This window comes from Sardina pilchardus, chromosome 10, assembly GCF_963854185.1.
Source record: "Sardina pilchardus chromosome 10, fSarPil1.1, whole genome shotgun sequence".
In the NCBI taxonomy this organism is placed as follows: domain Eukaryota; kingdom Metazoa; phylum Chordata; class Actinopteri; order Clupeiformes; family Clupeidae; genus Sardina; species Sardina pilchardus.
Window position 1 is genome coordinate 6713601 of NC_085003.1, and position 21135 is coordinate 6734735.

Here is a 21135-nt window from a genome sequence, read left to right on the forward strand (position 1 = left end):
AAGGTGATGTTGTGATGGGGAAGCACTAATGTTCAGAAGAAACAGACTGTATTGCGGATGCCCATGCCGTGGTCTATATCCACCTGTTTTAGATGACGCACCTATTCCCGAAGTCGATAGACAAGTGTAAGCCAATGAGAGTTCTTCGCTATGCCCTAACTGTGCCCCTTGACGCAAAACACACCCTGTCGAGTGTGATGGGCGGGACCTCTTAGCTGAGTTGCTCTGTGATCTACAGCTGATGAGGGGAGAGGACAGGATGCAGGGTTCGTTGGAGAGCGAGGTGAGGCAAAATGTCTTGATTGACTTTTTAACGGGAAAGCGAATAATACGCGGGACTGGCTAAATTGAACTACAGAATAGAGAACGCTTTGCTTTTTTTGTCAAATGCCAACTGAAGTACGGAATATTACTGCCGCAGTTTGATATTATGGAAAATATGTGTCTTGTGTAGAGTAAAAGCAGTTTTCTGAGAGATTGTTGGTGACTTTATTTGACACTTAAACGTGTTTAAGTTCAGTCTTTCTAACAGGTGGTCACGACTCATTGTGCAGCTTAGACGCTACAGCTCTGTTTGAGCATCCTGTAGGCAGCCTGTCTTGTCAGCAACGCACCTGGCCATTGCTTAGCTGCCAGGAAAAAAACAACTGGACTGGTCTGAAAGAAAGAGAGAGAGAGAGAAAGAGAGAAAGAAAGAAAGAAACAGCTTATGCAACAGTTACTGGAAATTTGGAACCTGAAGTAGGTTGTGCGTAATGGTTAAACTGAAAGGATTTCTTAAACTTAGCGTCTGACTCTTCACAGAGTGCTGTAATAATACCAGCAGTAATATTACTTGGCCTTCAGCGTACTTCAACACACACTGTGTGATGCATCGATGTTTCTTTCATAATGTTCATTGGAACATGCTATTAGGCTAGTTAACCTGTCATAAACTGTGTTCCATTTTTAGCAGCAATGTGACTCATAGTGAAGATGCTCAGGGGTCGATTCATCGTGCAGTGACGGTAGTAGACTGTGGAATGTCAAAATAATTTCAAACATATGCAAGACATACACTTGATTTTTGTGTAGTGGATAAATACGCATGTTACGCATGGAACGCTAAATATTTCTTCCAGCAGATTCTAAAAGGGGTAACACACTGAACAAAATAATATCATTAAAGATGCGTACGCAGTTCACATGTAGTAGTTTGCATCTCTTTCCTTACCAAGAATAAATCTATGGCTGAAGTACTATGAAATATTTCCCAATATACGCAGTGACAGTGGCTACCCAAATGCAGTTTTGGGGAAACCAGAATGCTATTTCCAGGTAACAACACAAAGTCACTTGGACATAACAGTGGTGTCCTCAACACGTGGTCTAGAAACCACTGCTGCTATCCTGTCTGTAAACCTCAGCCCTCTTAAATAGGTGTTTGCCATTTGTGGAGACATCTTGTCATCATTTCAGCAGCATTCAGATTGTGCCAGAGAATATATCTGGAGTAGTCTCAAGCCATTTTCAACAAGTGAAATAGTAGCCAACCAGTATTTACAATTTAAAGTTATTTTCATGCTTGTTGGATGCCAGCAGTGTCCCCCCAATGTTAATGTGTCTTGTTTGAAGTGTTGTCTTCTGTCTAATTCATAGCCTAGCCTCGCCTTTGGTTATCAGCTGAGCTATTAGTTTAATTATATTGCATGAGAGTTTATATCAATTATTATATCAATGAGGTTTGCATCGTCAAGAGGAGCAGATGATTCGCTATGTGATGGTTGATATTTTGGCTAACTGACATATCAGCACTTTCTGAATGGCTGTGGATATAGGGACATCTTATTTTGTTATATTTTTTAAGTATTATCATATTTGCTTTTATTGTATAGAACAGGGGAGAGATCGTCAGGAAGGGGGTGGGTGAAAGAAATGGGCTGGGACTGACCTGGGTCCCTGTGGGTGCCTGGGCCCGATTGTGGTACGGACAATGTAGCCAGTTCAACCACGGTGCCCCTGACATATTTGAAAACTGATTACAGATTTATGTTAAGCATATAAATGTAAGACGTTTCCATTTAGAGTCCATATGTTTGTTGTACTTTATTTTTGAGTCATAAGACTTAAGAGTTTGACACCTTGACTTTACAGCTGCATGACAGCAATGGTGTTGTTTTACATTGCACATTTTATTTTTTTCCGATCCACAGAAAATGTCCAAGACTTACCCAAATGTAGGTTAACATTTATCTCAACATACATATTCGGATAAGAAATGATCTTTGTTGTTTTAGACCTGTTAGAGGTAAGATTGGGCCTTCAAATCAGTGTACTATTGGTTGATCCTCTGGTTGTGGTCCTATGAAGCTAGGCATTATATTGAATCTTCTTTCAGGACTGAGGTGATTCTTGTGCGTGTTTGGAGCTGTATCACACCCCTGGTGGAGCCTTTGTATGTGTGAGAATGTGTGTGTGGGTGTGGGTGTGTGTTTGTGAAAGAGAAAGTCAGGTGTGTGAGTATGACTGTGTGCTGTGCGTATCCTCTCCCATAGCCCTGCTCCTCAACGCCTGTAGCTGTAGCAGAAGATCTGTATCCCTCTGCTGCCACAGATTGCCTAATTAGATTAAGCAAGAGGCTTTCCTGAGATAATCATTCAGCTAGCCTTTTCCTCTAATGAAGCCTGCACTGCACTGTGGGCAGACCGCGTGCTGAAGGTCAAATCTTTTTCTACAGGGGCGCTCTTTGTTCGCAACCCCGTAAACGGAACGTCTCGGGGCTCCCTTCATTCCGATGCCCCAGGGCTACAGCAGGGCTGTTGGGACTGTTTATTCCTAAGGGGGATGCCAGGCTTTTCTGGAGTAACCGGAGGGTTACTGACGCGGTCCCTGTGGATTACACGGCCATAGCTACCAGTGTTTGCCGCCTGTTGCTGTGAGATAGGCAATGAAGACATTTGGTGTAAGTACTACTGTGCTGATATGTGGGTTGTTTTTTTAGTCGTCAGGAAGCACCATAAAGTTTATGCTAGAATGAGACAGATGGCAATGTCTTACACATGGCATACCAAATCTAATTTAGTTTGTGGTTTCTGCATGTGTTATTACCTTCTTCTAGAAATGCACAGATCGTGTGAATGGATTCTGTTGGATTTAGACACACCTTTTCCCTCTCCTCTGAGCAGATTAAACAGGAGAGGGTGTGGGCCCACTTATCTTTACTGTCAGTTACCCTCGGAGCCGGAGAGTCCCACTGTGATGCTCTTGACCTTTTAACTCACTTTGCATTTGACTGTCTTTAGGCTTCTTCTGAGTGTGTACGCTTCATAGCACCATTAGTCATGGTAGCACTTACTAATGGTGTTCTGTATTCGTCCCATGAAGCTGAGGTGGGCTCTTCACAAGCTGCTACTGCCCTGGGGAGTCTGTTAAAATTGGAATCAAATTGTTTCCCTTCCAGATATACTTTCCTCTTGCCAAAACAGGAATTCTGAGTCAAGCACGCATTTGTACCCTCCCTTGATTGCTCCATCATGGCAGCTCTGTGTAACGGAGCTAATTTTAGCTTTTCTTGTCGCAAGGAGTCCTTGTAGATATTCCCCCTGGTAGACCCAGTGTACAACCTGCCTGTCACTTTGAGATTCATGGTTGAGTGACAGACATACTGCCTGCAGATAACACCCATCATTTATGGATTGTTGAGCTCGACTCCATCATTAGGTCCTTGACCGATGCGATACTGCAGATTTGACAGGCATAAAAGTAAGCAAACAAACAGAATCACTAGTGAACACTCATTCACCCTTTGTCCCTTACTGCTTTCATTCGCAGATGTAGTCCAGTCCAGGCAGAACCTTCCAGGTCTTCAATCAAACTCTTGACTCAAGATGACCAAGTAAAGACTCTGGAATATAAAAGAAATGGACGTGTGTTTGCTCGAGTTCCTGGAGTCTCGCAGCACATGCCCCTGAGGAGCCGCAGAGGTTTATGGGAAATCCGGGACGCTGCCACTGAGGATTTTGTCGGCCTTAAGGGAGGCCTTCTTTCCACCGCTGTGTGGTGTGCCACCGTGACACCATGGCCAAAAACTCGTATCGAGGATCAAAGCACGCCAAGGCGGCGGAGGCCAATCATGACGTTGATTTTGGCTGCTCGCTCAAAGACCTGCGCTCTCTCATGGAACTCAGAGGGGGCGAGGGCATACAAAGGATCCAGGAGACGTACGGAGATGTGCACGGACTCTGCAGCCGGTTGAAAACCTCCCCTGTAGATGGTAAATTATGTTGAACTTGTCATATACCTGCACACATTACACAGTGACTACTGAAAGGCATATCTTAAGGTATTCTGTCAGATGGATTAGTGATACATACACGTTTACATGGTGCATATTATTTGTTTGGTTGATATAGTAAAATAGTTTCCTTGCACTATTAGTTTACATTGTATGACATTTTGAGGCACCCTTGGCTCTGTCATGTTTCTGAATCAGCCACCCATAGATTTGCAGTCTGTATCAGGTGCATATTGTGAAATGTTACTGGATAATGGCAGCCAGACTGAGTGGATGGCAATGACTGGAGGTTTTGTAGACTGGGCAGACAATACTTTTGATTGTTGAAGCAGTAGGAGATAGGAAATGGTCTTTCAAGGTTTTGGTGAATGCCAAAGACAATCATAAAAGGAATCTACACTCCTCAGGGCTGGTTGCTGGTCAGAAAGCAACTTTATAAAGAGAAGAGTCATTTCTGAATGAGAAATTACAGTAATTACTCATTACACCCATTATCATATCACTGTTTATTAATAGTAAATGGACAGCGATATCAACTCTAACACTGTGCAGGAATGGTAGGTGGTTTGGTTCATTCATTGTGTCTTATGAATTATTTTATAAACAACACATAATCCAATTTTAAAATAATCTTTAAAAGCAACAAGGTTCAGGGCACATTTAGCTGATTGTTTTGTTGTGGTACTATTGAATACTATAGTGTTGTGTGATACTGTGTTATACACAATGTATCACAGTGTTATACACTTGTTGTGTCAATTATATGGACTCATGTGTTGATGTGGCACCCAGTTGTTCACTGTTATATTGTAAATATTAGTACATACCTTTTGTTATATATTTTATTTTAATGTTATTTAGGTGTATCATGGACCCAGTTGAAAGCACAATAAGTGTGCAGATATTGTTTGATAAATAGTATGCTGTACACACTGACAGTGTAGCTGATGTTACTGTGCTGCCGTTTGCTGCTTCCAGTGTCACCTTTTGAGAAGCGTCCTCTTGAGATAGCCAGACGGTTGTTTTTCCCCCCATTTTAAATGTCAGTGTGTCTCCAAGGCATTTGTATTGACCCAGTCTTGTTTTTAGTGGTTATTTCTGTGGTTATCACAAAGAATTAACGATCTAGAAATGGCACCCTGCTGAGTATGTACTTTAGGATGTGCAGTAATGCTTGGATAGAGTTAGAGCTAAAATGGTGTATATTTGTTATTTGACCAAATATATTTCCACAGTAATATCAGACAAAGCCCAGCTGACCATAAAAACAGCCTTTCTCAAACGGTCTGTAATTATAGTGATGTTATGTAAAGTAGTAGTGTTGTAGCACAACCCTTTGGGCCAACACACCTGTATTCCCTAGCAGTATCTCTAATCCAAATTTTGAATCATATCATTGAGGTCAAGGTAGTTTGTTAGGGAGATGTTCTTGCGGATTCATGCTAACACATCTGAGCCACATTTTTTTGTGGAACTATAGGATAAATCACATGAGCTTTTCCAGTCATTTGAATTCTTCTAAACGTGCAGTTTTGGCGCAACTTCACTCTCAACGTGCTTGGACAGGGTAGATATCAATAGCTGTAGGGATGAACCACATGTGAGATTCTGGGCCAATATCAATGTGTAAAATACCAATGTATAAAACAATATTTTTTATATTTGTTTGTTTTCTTAGTTTTGTCGTTAATTATATCCTTTAGTAGAATGGAAACCAAAATATTAATTGAAATACTGAACCAATCATACTGTAAGTCTTTCAGGCCTTCATAGCGACATCTTGTAATGTCCTGGTCTGCACATAGCACAACATTTACCTAGTGCAGGATTACTGCAGCATAACACCTAAGCATCAGCCACTGCCATCAGTAAATGTCATGTTTGCCGATAGCTGATATCAATCAACAAAGTCGATATCGGCCAATACCAATGTTGGGCTGATATATATTGGTGCATCCCTTCAAATAGAAATCCAGTAACACTTGTGGATAAAAATGTCAATGTTTACTAAATGTATTTACATATATAAAAAAAGCATTATTATTTACATATATTTTAATATTTTGTATCCGCAAGTGTTGCTGGATATGTCTTTGAATTCCGTCATGATGTTTCCTAGTTGGTTTGACACGTTCACTCCTACTGTGGCAGCAGTAATACTGTAGTGACAGGTGGGAGCAGATCGATTTACCTCGTGTAATCCCACTCACCTTAAACCTCAAAGCAGGCACTTCATTGCTCCGTTTGGTACTAATCTGTCTTGCTCATGCACCGTTGCTGGAATGTTTTTGATGTTGCTTAATCTGACTGACTCAAAGTTTATAACAGAGACGTTTGAGTGAAATTACCACATGTACTGTACCTCAAGGTTTGCTGAAAAGGGCCTCTATTGGTGGAGTGGAGGCCTGTGTATTACACATGTCATGTCAGTCATGACCGGAGTGAAAGCTTAGGGAGAGGCGTGGAGCAGTGTTGCTTAGAGAGGACTTAGTGGGAATAAGCGTGCTAACATAGCACTACAAGTCAAGAATGCCTCACCACTACGATGCATCATGATATCCTCAAGGCTCCCCTCACCATCATTTAGTCTCCATTAAAGCACAGAGTAAACCTAGGACAGTCCTTTGATAGGACCCAGGCACACATGTGCTGGACTCGTAAAGCATTTTTGTTACAATATCAATATCAATATTAATATCAATATAGAGAGATACATCAGTGTTTGTGTAGCAAAACTACTGACACTTTTGCCATAGCCTACACACAGCCTCTCCACCTTATTATGTCACCCAGGCCTAGTTCAGTCCTACTAATATTTGATGCTTATTTGTTACCAAAGTTGCTGAATTTCTGGCAAAATATCAGCTGTCTACATGGAATCAGATGTTTGTGTTGCTGTTTTTTTTTTAAATATATATATATATATTGTTTAGGCATATTGCTCCCCTTTAAGCATTGTCAGTGCCAGCAGAACTACAGGCCTGCTGAACCAACAGACTAATCAGAACAATAATCTAATTCCAACATTAGAATCCTTCAATATATCATTCAAAGTGTAGAGGTACTGTAAATGTGCAAGATATAGATTGCTATATTGACATAATACAAGCTATGCTTCATACTAAGGTAACAACTGTAATGTCTGCTGAGTCCATTCATACTGTAACTGATGTTCATTTAAAACTAATGAAGGATTTCTGTTTTGCCTTGGGTAGTAAAGACGGCTTTTTTTTAACCAAGCAGGATCCATCAGGTCATAGTAACTTGATAAAGACCACATTTTTGTCTGTCTGCCTATGTTGAGATCATACCAAAGCTAAAGAAGAAAGATGTGTGGAATGAACTTGATTTGGTATCTTACCTACTACATTATGTTACTTGAAGGGTCTCAATTATTTTTTATTTCCTCATAGGGTTAACTGGAAATACGGAGGATATCAATAGAAGAATAGAAGAATTTGGGAAGAACTTCATACCTCCAAAAAAGCCAAAAACGTTCCTTCAGTTAGTATGGGAAGCATTGCAAGATGTGACTTTAATTATTCTAGAAGTGGCAGCCATAATTTCACTAGGCCTTTCATTCTATCGACCTCCTGATGCAGAAAGAGAACGTAAGCACTTTCACATTTTCTTTTCATGAATCTGTAAATGGCTGTCAAGTGATGTATAGATTTGTATTGATATGCACATTCAGCTGCAAATAACGCAAGTAACGCATGTAATTACCCCTGGGTGACCTTTGTATTCTTCTCATTATTATTCTTTGTATTACTCTATTCTCCTGTGTCTATTATTTGTATTATTGATCATTTAATTTTGAATTTAAACGTTATCCATCGTTGAAGTTGTTTAAATTTGCATCCTACTGCCGCTGAGCGCAACGTTGTGATGTACTGCAGATTGTGGGAAGGCGGCCGGAGGGGTTGAGGACGAGGGGGAGGCCGACGCAGGCTGGATCGAGGGGGCCGCCATCCTCCTGTCCGTCTGTGTGGTGGTGCTGGTGACCGCCTTCAACGACTGGAGCAAAGAGAAGCAGTTTCGTGGCCTCCAGAGTCGCATCGAGCAGGAGCAGCGCTTCACGGTGGTCCGCGGAGGACAGGTCATCCAGATCCTAGTGGCTGACATCATAGTCGGCGACATAGCACAAATCAAATACGGTAATACTACTGTGGACTGGCATGGCTCGATTTTCAGTGTCCTATTGCATCCTCAAATAATGACTTTAAAATTGCTTTCACAGAAAACAATCATTTGGACAATCATTCGTAGCCTTTATTGTGTATGTCAGAATGGTTCTCTCAATTGGAAAAAGCACTTCTTGGCAACCTCCACTGACTATACTGTTTTACTTGTCATTAGTGCTGTGTTATTATTTCTTTTTAATTATATAATTTCATTTTAAATTGTCTGTTGCATGACCTGTTTAATGTGTAGTGCTACTGTGTTCTGCAAATGTAAACAACCATCTGCTGTCTTGGTGCGTGCTTCCAGGTGACCTCCTTCCCGCGGATGGAGTGTTAATCCAGGGCAACGATCTGAAAATTGATGAAAGCTCTCTCACTGGAGAATCAGACCATGTGAAGAAGACACTAGATAAAGACCCCATGCTGCTCTCAGGTGATGCACACCCGTCATTTTGCTAAATCCCTCTTTCCGCTCCATAGTAATTTGTGCCACAATGGCTCTTGGGGACATCATACTGAGCCACCAAGATCCATCCCCTCTCATCATAACCTCCAGCTTGTTCCAGCATCTCTGGAAGACGCTATAAAATGCTACAGACATTTCTTTTGACAAGTTCATGCCACAGTGAATATATTGTATTATAGATCTGTTACACATCTGTTGCTACACAATGGGTTTTGTGTCAAACTAATGAAAGAGGCATTTATAGGATATCACCTTCACAAGGTGTAGATATGTTACAGAGCACAAGAATAAGGCGCCTCATTTGTCTTGTTATATTTCTGTGGCAGACCATCAATGGCTTGTTTGCTCTGCTCTGCTCAATTACTGCCAAAACATGCTTAGTGAGTCACTGTTCAATTTATCTATAGGTATCTTGCAGTAACGTGTCAGGTATAATGTATGAACAGCTTCTGGAAATGGTTCACAGAAACGGAACAGAATGTTCACCTAGACAGAACGACGGAGAACACCTACGTCTGAGTCTGAGGAGAAAATTAAATAATTGTCTCAGTTCTTCTATGTTTGGAACAATTTTGCACGCCAGTGTGTCTAACTTCAGCTAATTTGTCTCTTTCAGGCACCCATGTCATGGAGGGCTCAGGGAAAATGGTTGTGACAGCTGTGGGTGTCAACTCCCAAACAGGCATAATTTTCACCCTGCTCGGGGCAGGAGATGATGATGATGATGATGATGACGATGATGAGGAGAAGGCGAGGAAAAAGAAAGAGAAAGAAGAGAAAAAGAAAGAAAAAGAGAGGAAAAAGAAGGAAAAGAAAGATAAGAAAAGTAAGATTTCTCTGGTTAGCCTCGCTCTAACTCCTCTTGTGATTCAGATATTGTTGGAATGGAGAAACGTAAAAGATCACCATGACCTTGAGAATTATGGTCCAATACATCAGCTGATAATGGTAACATCAGAGAAGAGATGACCAGCTCCTAGCTGATTCCATGCCTGCTGTGCCAGTGATTGCTCTTTGCCTGTTCTCTGCACATTTGCCAAAGTGAAGACTGTACAATCCTTCTTTTTCTCACAGACAAAAAGAATGAAGGAGGGGAAAAGAAGAAAGGTGAGTTGGTTGAGAACACACACCCGTTACCTATAATGATGACCTCTGGAATAACCCGGAGTGTGGCTAATCGGGCCTCTTGGGGCGAGCGGCCAGAAAGGGCTCAGACACACACACAGCTGGGACCTGAACTATGATCCCAGCTGTGTGACGCAGGTCCACAACAAACCTTACACAGTCTATTACAGCAGCCTCCTGGGTGCACACACAGTCTGGGTGGAATCACTTTGTCAGTTGAGGCGTGCAGCGTTGAGAGATCTTACAGTGAGCTGAATTGTGGCGTGAGTGGGAAAAGAATATTAGAGATGCTAAATGTTATTTTTTTTTGTCCAAAATTGAAATGAAAGATTGGGAAATATGTCCTACTCACTGTTCTTATACAGTTAATTACTATTAAATCTTTATCGTTCACATACAAGCTGTGAAAGTTTATTTTAAAATCATATAGCACTATATTCAAACACATGTAAACCTTCTAGAGGGATCCATTAGACACATCCATTGACAAGAGCTAAGGTGTTGATAGTAGAGTAGCAGTTGTTGGCTCCCTACTGTGATCTGTGTTTCTTTACCCCCATATGGTGAGGCGTGTTGCGTTGGTCAGGCTCTCCATATGGCCCTGTGTGTGGTGACGGGCCGAGTGGCAGGTGCTCTTGCCTCTGTTCACAGCGATTAGCGCCAAGGAGCTTAAAGCCCTTGAGCACGGCTGCTCTTCTTTCATTCCCTCTAGTTTCCAACCGCGTCACCTGCCTTCCTGCCCTCGGCTGGCAGACATACACGTACGCACACGCAAAACACCCATCCACCTGCACGCAAACACACACACACACACACACACACACACACACACACACACACGCACACACACACACACATGCATTTACACACAAACAATGCATGCACTTATGCAAACACATACACACACACAAACACACACACACATGTACATATACACACAAACAATACACACACACACACACACACACACACACACACACACACACACACACACGTACACACAAACAATACTGACAGTGTCTGCAGCTCCAACAATAGTGCAGGTGTGGCTTATGACTGTGGCGTATTCATTTATGCTGGTACTTGTTTTTGCCTTGCAATGAGTCTGTCATGAGAGATAATCCTCCAACCAGGATTACAGACCACTACTGATATCATCTCCAGTAGACCTTATTCCATACCCACCAGTAGTCCACTGCATTGTAAAGATAATCATTTTAAAGCATTATATACATATGATTGAATAAAACCCAGAAGGGACTATCATGTGAAAATACCTATTACATATCAGTGGACTCAATACAGGGGTAAGGATGTACATTTAAAATGTAATGTAAAATTAGAGGTCAAAGTATTGCGTGTGCACTCCTCCATAGGCAAGGATGGCGTTGAGATGCAGCCCCTCAACAGTGACGATGGAGCAGAAGGCGAGGAGAAAAAGAAAGCCAACCTACCAAAGAAAGAGAAATCTGTGCTACAAGGGAAACTAACCAAATTAGCTGTACAAATCGGCAAAGCGGGTATGTTTTGAATAGATTTCTTCATCAATATTAAAAGGACTGTTTTACATGAATGGTAATTAAACCCATGCATATGTGTGTGTGTGTGTGTGTGTGTGTGTGTGTGTGTGTGTGTGTGTGTGTGTGTGTGTGTGTGTGTGTCTAGGCCTTTTGATGTCAGCCGTCACGGTCATAATCCTAGTGGCGCTCTTCCTGGTGGACACGTTCTGGATCCAGGGCCTGCCTTGGATCAAAGACTGCACTCCTATCTACATCCAGTTTATTGTCAAGTTCTTCATCATTGGCGTCACTGTGCTTGTGGTGGCCGTGCCTGAAGGACTCCCACTAGCTGTCACCATCTCACTGGCCTACTCTGTCAAAGTGAGTCATTTGCATACAACACAGAATTTGAATGTTACTGTTTTGAAAGCCATTTTTGTTGTTTAGGAGAAAACAGACATGTTGAAAAATGTGCTGGCTATTAGAAGTATTACATTGTATTTAGTAAAACATAGACAAATAGGTCAACATAACAGGTTTAGGTACAGGTGATCCACTGTTGATGATCTACTCCACTCTGGGATTGACAATTTTATATTTTTGTACTTCCAGAAAATGATGAAGGATAATAATCTTGTGAGACATTTGGATGCCTGTGAAACTATGGGCAACGCCACTGCTATATGCTCGGACAAGACTGGAACCTTGACCATGAACAGGATGACAGTGGTGCAGATTAATATTGGAGACAGGCATTACAGAAAGGTCCCCGAGCCAGATCTTATTCCTGGGCAGATCATGGAGCTACTCATAACAGGCATCGGCATAAACTGTGCATACACCACCAAAATTATGGTAGGATACGTGCTTTCTGTCTTTCAGGTTTTAGTGTTAGCGATATAGCCTAGCGATTTTAAGTTAATGGATGTAATGGCTGTACATGGATGTTTACAAATGAAAAAGCTGATCACAAGGACAAAAAAAACACCCAAGCTGGTAGATTGTTAGGGGAGTATAAAAGCACTCCACTCATTTGAAATACACAACACAACACAACACAGCCATTTGAAAAACAAAGCTTTAAAGTCGCTCTGGCGAAAGCACTGGAGCAGTAAATGGACTGCTATGTCTGTGTGCCCCTTGGGAAGTGGTCTGTGGTAAATGGAAGTGCTGTTTGTTTGTCACTAGTCTCCTGAGAAGGAGGGCGGATTACCACGCCAAGTGGGCAACAAGACCGAATGTGCCTTGCTGGGGCTCGTCATGGACCTGCGACGAGACTACCAAGCCATCCGTAATGAGTATCCCGAGGAGAAGCTCTACAAAGTCTACACCTTCAACTCCGTCCGCAAGTCCATGAGCACCGTCATTAAGAAATATGACGGAGGATACCGCATGTTCAGCAAGGGAGCGTCGGAAATCCTTCTGAAAAAGTAAGCCATCACCGTCACTAGTCTCTGGGAGAGCTGGTAATGTTGACTGAAATATAGTTGTCCTTTATAATAGGCCTCTCTGACACTTTAAAGCAGACATAGACTGGTAAACCACTCTTATCTTGGGCTTTGTTGAATGAGACGCATTATCACGACGTGAATCAGTAAACAGTTGTTTCCTCTGTGTATAAAATTTCGTACATTAAATGACCTCTAGAAAACTAGTCTGAACAAAGACAGAGTGACGCCAACACAGACTGATGCAAACCATCCCTCTGATCACTGCCCCACTCCACACGTCATATTGTCACCAAAGATTGTAGATAGGCAGTGAGTTGCTAGAGCCTATGGTGAGCGGGCATTGGCAGCAAGGCAGCCAATTAGCGTTAAGCTCACGTAATAGTTCATGTGGTTGCCAGATAAACATAAGGGGGTGAGATATCTGGTCATTTTATTCCCCAGCCTAATTATAGGTTTGTAAATTGGCTTGTTAAATAGCATCTGGGCATGTTTTTCACAGAGAAATTGCATAACTTCTATGTTAACGTCAGAGAACAAGCTAAAATACACGTTCGTCCGTAAAAAAACTGAAGCCGGATATCTCAATTATTTGTTCAGGTGTTGCAGAGTGTTGACAGGCACAGGTGAGCCCAAAACATTTAAGCCCAGGGACCGAGACGACATGATGAAGCAGGTCATTGAGCCCATGGCGTCCGAAGGCCTGCGCACCATCTGTCTGGCCTACAGGGACTTCCCCATCTCGGACGGAGAGCCCGACTGGGACAACGAGACCGACATCCTCACGGCCCTCACCTGCATCTGTGTGGTGGGCATTGAGGACCCAGTAAGGCCAGAGGTGAGGCAGCTGGCAGCAGTCCCATGATAGACAACTGAATCACTTTGCTTAGATGAAACTGGACACTGATAATGATGTCTGTTGTGTGATCTAATACGAATATGTAAGTCGGCTGGACGGTGTACAGGGCAGTTTTGGTGATTATCCAGTAATGCTTGTTTAGATGTCCCTCCAGCACAGCTAACCTCATGTGAGCTCTGTGTGATCCTGATTCCTGCTCTCTCACTGAAGAGGTCTGTGTGGCTGGGTGGGTGTCCATTTGTCTCGGTTTTAGGTTCCTGATGCCATCAAGAAGTGTCAGCGTGCTGGTATCACTGTGCGCATGGTGACCGGGGACAACATCAACACGGCACGGGCCATCGCCAGCAAGTGTGGCATCCTACATCCAGGAGACGACTTCCTGTGCATCGAGGGCAAAGAATTTAACAGGCGGATTCGGAATGAATTAGGGGAGGTTAGTACAGCCTTTGATATACATGTCCATTCCTCAGTTCACCCTATGCCGCTGGGGTTCAAGTGTGATTTTTACATTTTTATTCCATTGCAGATTGAGCAGGAGCGCATTGACAAGATATGGCCGAAGCTACGAGTACTGGCTAGATCCTCACCTACAGATAAACACACTCTTGTTAAGGGTAAGTCTTACTGTGTTTAAAGGTGCTTACAGTTGTGCTCAAGCAGTTTTTGCAGTTGTTGGAAAGATCTCTGTGATTTTCTGCACAGGTATAATTGACAGCACAGTTATTGAGCAAAGGCAAGTTGTGGCTGTGACAGGAGATGGAACCAATGATGGCCCTGCACTGAAAAAAGCTGATGTTGGATTTGCAATGGTATGTATCGTCCAAAATTGTTTTGTCAAAAACAAAGTCTTGCACTCTGAATTTAACATCGAAGGTAGTCCAGATCTAAATTAGAGGGCCCCATCAATAAAACATTTGATTGTTTTTTTGAATGATTTACAGTGACGGGTCATATCACTAAACTGTCTTCTTGTCAGGGTTGATGTATATTGAAGTGACTTGACTCCTGAAGGAACTGCGTGATCTAGCACTTGTCTCTCTTGGCTATTACTTCATGCTGATATGACTGTCTCTCTTCAGGGCATTGCTGGAACAGACGTGGCCAAAGAAGCCTCAGACATCATCTTGACAGATGATAACTTCTCCAGTATCGTCAAGGCTGTGATGTGGGGGAGGAACGTCTATGACAGCATATCCAAATTCCTGCAGTTCCAGCTGACAGTCAATGTGGTGGCTGTGATAGTAGCCTTCACAGGAGCCTGCATCACTCAGGTGAGCTGAGTTGGAGAATGCTCCTTTGCTAAGAAAACAGGACGAACAAATAAATAATAAATAAACAAATAAAACAAATCATGCAATGGGTTTGCCTTTTGGAGAACTTTTGGAGAACACCTTATTCTGCTGGTGATCTGTGATAATGTATAGTAATAATGACTCTTATGCATGAATGTTGCCTTGGACATGACACATACTGTAGCTAAAACCTTTTTGTGTAATTGTCTGTCATCCTATCTGTGGACACCCTCAAGTGTGGTATATCCTAATTGGCTTATAGGAAAAGCCTTTGTAAAGACCAGTCTATTTTTTTTTTTTTTTTTTTTTTTTTTATGCCTTTAATGGACAGGACAGTAGAGAGAATGACAGGAAGTGAGTGGGAGAGAGAGTCGGGGTGGGATCCGGAAAGGACCACGGGGCGGGAATCGAACCCGGGTCGCCGGCGTACGGTGCAGGTGCCCCAGTCAGTTGCGCCACTGCCGGGGCAAGACCAGTCTATACAATAGGCCTTTTGTGATTCTATCTGAACCGCAGAATTTTCCTTCCTTCCATTTCTTCAGTTTCACCACTTTCATATCTCCAATCTTAATTTTAATCCTTCCCAGCCTGATTTAACAAAGTTGAATCAATAGGAAGAAGGCTGTTAACACGGTAGTTTCTCCTCCTTTAGGATTCTCCCCTGAAAGCCGTGCAGATGCTGTGGGTCAACCTCATCATGGACACTTTTGCCTCTCTGGCTCTGGCCACAGAGCCGCCCACGGAATCCCTGCTGCTGAGGAAGCCCTATGGCCGCAACAAGCCCCTCATCTCCCGCACCATGATGAAGAACATCCTGGGCCACGCTGTCTACCAGCTCACCATCATCTTCACTCTGCTGTTTGCTGGTGAGTAAAACAGAATGGCCGACTACTATTTTATTTGTTTATTTATTTATTTTTATCAAAAGTTCTATTTTTATTGACAGTGAAGAGTAGACTGGGGGGAGATGAGGGATGGATGGGCCAAGTCTAGACAAAACCTGAATGCCCATGGGCACTGGGGCTGTGTGTGTGGTTCCCATGGGCGCTGGGGCTGTGTGTGTGGTTCCCATGGGTGCTGGAGCCATATGTGTGGTGCCCATGGGTGCTGGAGCCATATGTGTGGTGCCGGAGCCGTATGTGTGGTGCCCATGGGTGCTGGAGCCATATGTGTAGCGTTGGGCTCTGATGCCACCACTGGTTCATTGTCTCACAAAGCCACTTAAATAACATAGTATGCAGCCGTATGCATCTGGAGACAATGATATAGGAGTTAATGGTGTGAATGCGCTCGATACTAGCCTGATTACCATCGACTTTCAAAGGCTCTGCGAGACTTTAGTCTGACCAACAGCCTGTGCTAACACGGTTTCTTGCCAGCGCTGGTTGACCTGCCTCTTTTAAGTGCCTCGGTTTGCTACTGGTAGATGTCAGAAAGCGGATTGCCGAGTTTAAACCAATAACAACACTCTTTCCGCTGCCTTGAACACGCCTCTACCCAGAGCCGTTGGAGCTGCTCAAAGTTGATTGGTTCTCGACCAAAGGGGGCAGATCCGCAGATTTCGGGAACTCAGAAATCCTTCTCAATGAGCAGTTGACCAGACCAGCAGCAAAAGCCTGAAGGCGTTGCGTCACTGGGAGGGCGTGCCAGGCTAGCTCGATACTTAGATGTTAAGATTTAATTGTCTGCTGCCTTATGGAGGTTATGGAGTTTAAAGTTGCCGTGAAAATTAGGGTCTTTTTCAACGTTTTGCAGTTTTTAGGAAGATAGCTAGCATTGGCCATTGTCTCTCATAGGAATTCCTTAACATATCTTTAAGGAGATGTCTTTCAAATGTGAATAATTGTGAATAATATCCTGTAGTAATAGCAGATTTGCTGCTCATACTTTGCGGTGTTGAAGATATCCAAAAGGAACACTGCTTTACAGTGTTGTAGGGCAGGGCATGCAAAAAAGACAGTGCTATTCTTGTAGTGTATAATTAGTGTATGGATCAGAATACATTTTTACTTTCATGTCAATCTAAACAAATGAATCGCCAAGTGGGTCTGTTCCTTTGAATCTGTACAGCTCTTGTTTTTGTCTATGGCTTCATCATTCTGATGCCCTCTGGGTTGCATTGATCAGATGTCTGGTTGGCTGTTCGATGGGTCCATTAAGTATTTATCTGATCAATACACACTGAGCATTGTAAAATTTTCCCTGAAATACAACACTTCATTGCTGGCCAAGTCATGTATGAGCCAATACATGCTCACTGTTATCAGTAGGAAGAGTGGCTGGATTAGAGTGGGACTGAATAGATGTAAAATAATAATTGGATCCTTAAATCAATCGATGTAATTAAATTTTACACAGACGTTTCATAAAATCTGTAGTTTTGTGTGACTTGAGTATGACACAATCAGGTGGAAGTCACAACGCATACTATGCTAAAGAATGCCTTGGGCCCCTGCTGCTGTCACTCTGCCATTAAGAAAATAACGATAAGAGAGAAATGCAGTGCATGCTTCATAAATGCAGATTTTGTTGTGGGATGCAGATTTCATTTGATTTCACTAATCTTTCACTCAGTAACATTTCTGCTCACTCATGTTCTTCCATTGTGGCGGAGCAGCAGTAATGTCACTGCCTGATAATTGGTTGGCCTTGGTTGTTTCCTGAACCCATTTTGGATAAAAATGTCTGATAAATACTGGTCAGTTTGAACTTCAATTTTGTTCTCTTTTGAATCCTCCCAGGTGAGCAGATCTTTGACATTGACAGTGGCCGAAATGCTCCACTGCACGCCCCACCCTCAGAACACTACACCATTGTGTTCAACACCTTCGTCATGATGCAGCTCTTCAATGAGATAAATGCCCGCAAGATCCATGGCGAACGCAATGTCTTTGAAGGAATATTCAACAATATGATCTTCTGCAGCATTGTCTTTGGCACATTTGTCATCCAGGTATAGACCCAGCTGTGTGGTATTTCACATTTACATTAACAACACTTAGGCACATAGTCTCGCCTTTCTTTGAGAATTACTGGAAATGTCTCAAAGAAACGTTGTTCACAAATAAATAACAATCATTTGAGTGTGACGTTTCTGTACTATAAATTGTTAGAAGATCCTCAGAGTATGTGAGGGTGATGTTCTTCTCCACAGATGAAGCTCTCATCATTCTCTCACCTTTGTTGTTTCACAGATTGTGATTGTGCAGTTTGGAGGGAAACCTTTCAGCTGTGTGGGTCTGAGCATGGAGCAGTGGCTATGGTGTGTCTTCCTGGGCTTTGGTTGCCTCCTTTGGGGTCAGGTTAGTCAACTGTTTGGCCATTCTCTTCCATGGATGATCCATCTAATACTTAACATGCTACATTACATGCCCGAAGCAGTCCTGTATAATAGTAAGAACTGTTAAGTTACCAATCACAATGGAGATGCACTTTGTATAATCTGTGCTCCTCACTTGCAGGTGATATCCACCATTCCTACGAGTCGGTTGAAGTTCCTGATGACGGCGGGCCACGGTACACAGAAGGATGAGATTCCTGAGGAGGAGCTGGAGGAGCTGGAGGACCAGGATGAGATTGACCACGCTGAGATGGAGATGCGGCGAGGTCAAGTGCTGTGGTGCAGAGGCCTGAATAGAATCCAGACACAGGTACAGCATCATTCCTCTACTTACCTATGAAATTTACTGAAGATCTTCTTGAAAATGATATTAAAGAATGCATTTTGCATATAAAACGGACAAAAAGATAACTTGTATATTTCTCTTCCTCTGTCAGATCCGTGTTGTCAATGCATTCCGTACTGACAATATGTCTCCATATGAGGGTCTGGAGACCCCGGAGTCCCGCAGCTCCATCCACAACTTCATGACCACTCCAGACTTCCGCATCGAGGACTCGGAGCCACAGATCCCACTAATCGACGACATCACCCTCGAGGAGGATTCCGCTCCGACCAAGCGCAACGCTGTGCCTCCCCTGCCTAAGCTGCCCACCTCACCCAACCAGAACAATAACGCCACAGAGCGGTTACCGCACCTCTACAAGGATGCTGTCATCCCCCCAACACCTGGCAGTCCCTTGCACAGCCTCGAGACTTCACTCTAAACCAGGGACACAGACACACACAGGAAGCCTCTCCCCGAACCCCACTGCATTCCAGAAGAGGACGTCTGGGGAACATTTTAGAGGCTATGTTTGAATTTCTGCACTAAGTACATATTTCACACTGAACCCTCTGTCTGTGTTTGTGCAGAAGTTGTGATAACCGTTGTTTATTTTTCACAGTTTTCCTTCACAAAGCTTTCCACAGATCTCACATATGCCCCAGGATAATTAATGCTTAGAAAAATCTATTGTCTCCTCAGTTTGGATTTCACTGGACTGAGTCAGACTTTGAGGGAAACGATATATGTTAAAAGGTGCATGCAATATCAGATTTTTATACAGCACATACCGCATATAGTGAAAAAAGGTTTACCAAATACGTCGGAAATGAAGACATGAAATACAGAAACAAGACGTGCTAACAAAAGAGTGATTTATTGAACACATTCCATGAAAATTATAAATTGTTGAGTGCAGAAAAATCACGCCCTTTGTATAGTTCTTAAAATGGGGTTTGATTTTCTTTTGACTGTTCATTGTTCATCATATTACAAGTTTGTTTACATGAATATAGATATTTTTTCATTGTCAGTGGAACATGATGTACAAATATGGTGTAAAGTGAAGATTAGGTGAGTATTTTAGCCGCTGTATTTTAGGGAAACAGACATCTGCACTACTTTGCCTATAAGATGTATTTGATATTTATTTTATAGATTTATACAGTAGTACCAGTACGGTAGTGGTGACCAATAATGATGTGATCTGTTCAGACATAACTGGAAAAAGTGTTAGTGCCCTCTCTCTAAACAAAAGTATATTTTAGTAGACTACTAAGTTTGAAAAATTCATAAAGTGAAGGAATTGTTTAATTGAGTGTTCATATATCATACGGAAATTACCAATTCAAATTCCAATTCCTCTGTGACACTAAAACCCCACAAAGAAATTCATGACATCTGGGAAAGAGGGTCAATATTGGACAAGTGATGTTTGTTTGGTGACTTTCAAACTAGTTTCTTTTTGCAATTTGGGGACAACTATCAGTAACAAAGAAGAATTACTTCTGTACTCTTACTCTAAAGACACCTTAAATGAATGCACCACAAAGATCTGATTCTGATTCAGTAAAGGTATTTGGCTGCATAAAGCCACCTTTTGGGTGACCTCCACACAGATGAATGTGTGAAACGCATGCTTTGTATTTTTGTAGAAACACCAACAATATTCATATTTCTGTTCGTAAGCAGGGCATAGTCTCTGTGAGACAGTTATGAAGCAAGGGTCTCTGCATCCAAACATTAGCTCAATTGCGTTTAGACCATTGACATCTAGCCTGTTTTGAATTTCAGAGGGCTTTTTGTGCAAGCCCTATTTTCAAAAAAAGAATTGTGTGATACTCGTCAGGAAAAAGTTTCAGAAGGTCCACAAAGAAAGGAAGCAAGGACATCTATGGGTCATTTTTGTTTGTCTTTCAGTAGTTTCATTTCTGTTCAAGAAATGAATGTTTATCTGTTCATGGATTGATTTTTTTATTAAGTAATATTTGGTAAGTGAGTAAAATGTCTGTTTCATGAGCAATGGAAATGGTTTTGTGATTCAGTTTACAGTTGGAAGTTGTTCAGTTGTGTATGTTTTTTTGGAAATAAAATATTCATATTTAGCTCATACAAATTGCTATGTTTTCTTTATCAGAATAATGATTAGATTCATGTTAAATAATAAGGGCACCCCCATTACAATACTTTGCATTGTGAAATAGTTTTTCCTGACACAAATAAGACGTAAACGTCATATGCCCACGTGATGATGCAAAGCGGAAGAAAAATAATTTGCTACCAATAAGATCTCAAGATTTGCGTCATGTGACCCTTGGGCGACA

At 42.3% G+C, this 21135-nt stretch overlaps 1 protein-coding gene across 1 annotated transcript; it reads left to right on the plus strand.

Moving 5' to 3' along the window:
- The first annotated feature begins 254 nt into the window (after nt 1-254).
- Nucleotides 255-20914, plus strand: atp2b1b (ATPase plasma membrane Ca2+ transporting 1b). Its single transcript, XM_062548033.1, has 21 exons — nt 255-283; nt 3811-4252; nt 7687-7884; nt 8173-8430; nt 8765-8890; nt 9540-9749; nt 9998-10030; nt 11425-11568; nt 11714-11928; nt 12160-12402; nt 12736-12977; nt 13596-13833; nt 14108-14287; nt 14381-14468; nt 14557-14663; nt 14934-15125; nt 15799-16012; nt 17888-18099; nt 18341-18448; nt 18608-18796; nt 18924-20914. Exons 2-21 carry the CDS (start codon nt 4057-4059, stop codon nt 19251-19253), a joined length of 3723 nt encoding a protein of 1240 aa, XP_062404017.1. The 5' UTR covers nt 255-283; nt 3811-4056; the 3' UTR covers nt 19254-20914.
- Nucleotides 20915-21135: the final 221 nt, after the last annotated feature.